This window comes from Galeopterus variegatus, unplaced genomic scaffold (genome assembly GCF_000696425.1).
Source record: "Galeopterus variegatus unplaced genomic scaffold, G_variegatus-3.0.2 Scaffold13629, whole genome shotgun sequence".
Lineage (NCBI taxonomy): Eukaryota > Metazoa > Chordata > Mammalia > Dermoptera > Cynocephalidae > Galeopterus > Galeopterus variegatus.
In genome coordinates this window covers 22,491-24,885 of record NW_007739740.1, presented here as the reverse complement: position 1 = coordinate 24,885, position 2,395 = coordinate 22,491, and the positions used below count along the sequence as shown (strand labels likewise).

At 37.5% G+C, this 2,395-nt stretch overlaps 1 protein-coding gene across 1 annotated transcript in view; it reads right to left on the bottom strand.

Annotated features, from left to right (window-relative positions):
- Window positions 1-2,395, bottom strand: part of LOC103581663 (AP-1 complex subunit beta-1-like) — a gene marked incomplete at both ends in the record, with an annotated part of 29,038 nt that overhangs the window by 5,608 nt on the left and 21,035 nt on the right. Inside the window, one exon of the mRNA XM_008563438.1 lies at window positions 1,695-1,840. Within this exon, the coding sequence (XP_008561660.1) occupies window positions 1,695-1,840 (146 nt within the window). The remainder of the gene's footprint in view (window positions 1-1,694; window positions 1,841-2,395) is intronic.

The following is a 2,395-nucleotide window of genomic DNA, read 5'->3' as shown; positions in this document are numbered from 1 at the left end:
ATAAAAGAAATTTAAATAAATGAAATGGTAGTGAGCATGAATTGCATAAATCCAAAACAAAACGAAGATGTGGATAATGGTGAAAGAATGAGATGTAGAAATGATACAATTTACAAACATGGGAGGAAAAGGGGCGTAAGAAGAAAGGAGGGCCAGCCAGTGGCTCACTTGGGAGAGTGTGGTGCTGATAACACCAAGGCCACGGGTTCAGATCCCTACATAAGGATGGCCGGTTAGCTCACTCGGGAGAGCGTGGTGCTGACAACACCAAGTCAAGGGTTAAGATCCCCCTACCGGTCATCGTTTTTTTTTTTAAAAAAAAAAAAAGAAGAAGAAAGGAAAATAAGCTCTTAGCCTTATCTGTCATAGCTGGGGGGTCAATGATGACAAATCGAGTACTAGAAGTTTAAGCATACTTAAGATAAACTAAATCCAAAGAAAGCAGGGACTAAAGTTATTCTATAAAGGAATAAGTATAACTATCAGAACAAAAATATAAACCTTTCTAAGTATCAGACCAACTTAAAAAAAAAGGCAAAGACAAATAGAAATGAATGTAGGCTATGCAGATTTCCTTTATTACAATAGATTCACCCAACAGCCTTTGTCTCCCTGTCTACCTTGTTTGTTTTCCCAACAGCCTTGGCCTTTAACAGAGCCAGCTCCCCAAAAGTGGCTGTACATATAACTGGTCCGACAGAAGAAAACACAGACTTTCTAGATATTTAAATGATTTCTAACATGTAGAACTCTCAAATCCAGGGTACAAAAATATTTCTAAATGATTAGAAATAAATCAGATAGTCACTGATACAAACTGTCATTGACAAATTTTATTAAATCTGCTTTAAGGGTCCAATTACTATTTTGTTATAAGCAAGGTTGAATATTTTGCATTTACAAATGAATGGACCTGCCATTAAAGTCCAGCAGTCAGGTTCCTGAACAATAAATTTAATGCAAACCACTGATGTTTCAGAAGTATAAGACATAAACATTTTACCTCTTCATGCTCTCTTCCTTTTTTTTTTTTTTCCTTTTTGTCTTTTTTCATGACCGGCAACGGATCGCAACCCTCAGTGTCGCGCCTGTACCGGACCGGGACCGGCAACGGGATCGCAACCCTCGGCGCCGCGCCCGTACCTCGCTCAGCCAGTGAGCGGCCGGTCTGTATGTGGGATCTGAACCCTCGGCGGGAGCCCATGCAGAGAATTCACTGCTAAAAGCAGATTGTCAGCCTATATGTGAGTATTTGGTTAACACGTATACTGACTATCTTACATATTTCTGACACCAACCAAAGAATGTCAATATTCCCTAACAAGATGTGAACTTCAGACAGAAGCTTTGAAATGTCTGGCACACAGATGCTAAACAATTATTTGTTGAATAAATAAATTTCAGTTAAAATTTCATTTTAATTGTTTTAAAAACATTATAATCCTAGAATTTTTAAAAAAGACATTAAATAAGTTTTGGTTTTTCATTCCACACAGATTGAGTTTCCCACCAAATTCCCAAGGGTCTCCAGAGTTAAAGGTGACAACTGAATAGACCTGCAAGAGCCAGGGCTCACTCTATAGCTACCATTTGCCAACATGTGAGTTTTGACTCATCATTAAATGGAACATTCTCTTGTTGGACACAAGGTACACTGTTGTCTCAACAGCAAGCTGGAGACTCAGATTTCTTACCTATTCTTGTTAAATTGGATTGCAAAGTCTGTCATATGCTGTAGAGCTTTATTGGTAAAGTTCATTTCCATATAGATGTGCCCCTGGCGGTGAGTAAATGTTCCTGAAATCTCCAAGCCTTTAGCCTTTACTGCAGGTAGCCAGACCTGAAACACAGTATAAAGCCTAATGTAACCAGACAGGATATGGCTATTTATTTATTTTTAAATGAGGAAGAAATTAAATTTCACTTCCTTCAGCAATCATGGTGATTTTTATACTATAAGTATCAAGTCAATACAAAAGGCTCTGGATAAAGTCATATTTTATGAAGGAAAAAATAAATAAACCAATCTTTGGGCAACCCTGGTTCTTTTCCGACTTCTGTTCAACTTGGTCATTTTACTACTTTTGAGTGTTACTTCCAAATATATACAAGGAAAAGAGAAATTCCAATGAGTATGTGTTTTTTTGTTACTTTTGGTAAAAGGTTTAAAGGGAAGAAACTGAATCTGCTAATGAAAATAGCATGTCTGTAATCTTTGAAGACTTTTTCATTACCAAAGTCCATTATTAGTAATCTCCTTAAGGGCAAGGTATATTTTTAACTCTTGCTTAAGTTTTAACTCTGTCTTAAATACTCAGATGTTGCTTAAATAATATCTATTCTCTCTATCTAATTCATTTGTTACCCCCCCCCCCCCCCCCCCCCCCCCCCCCCC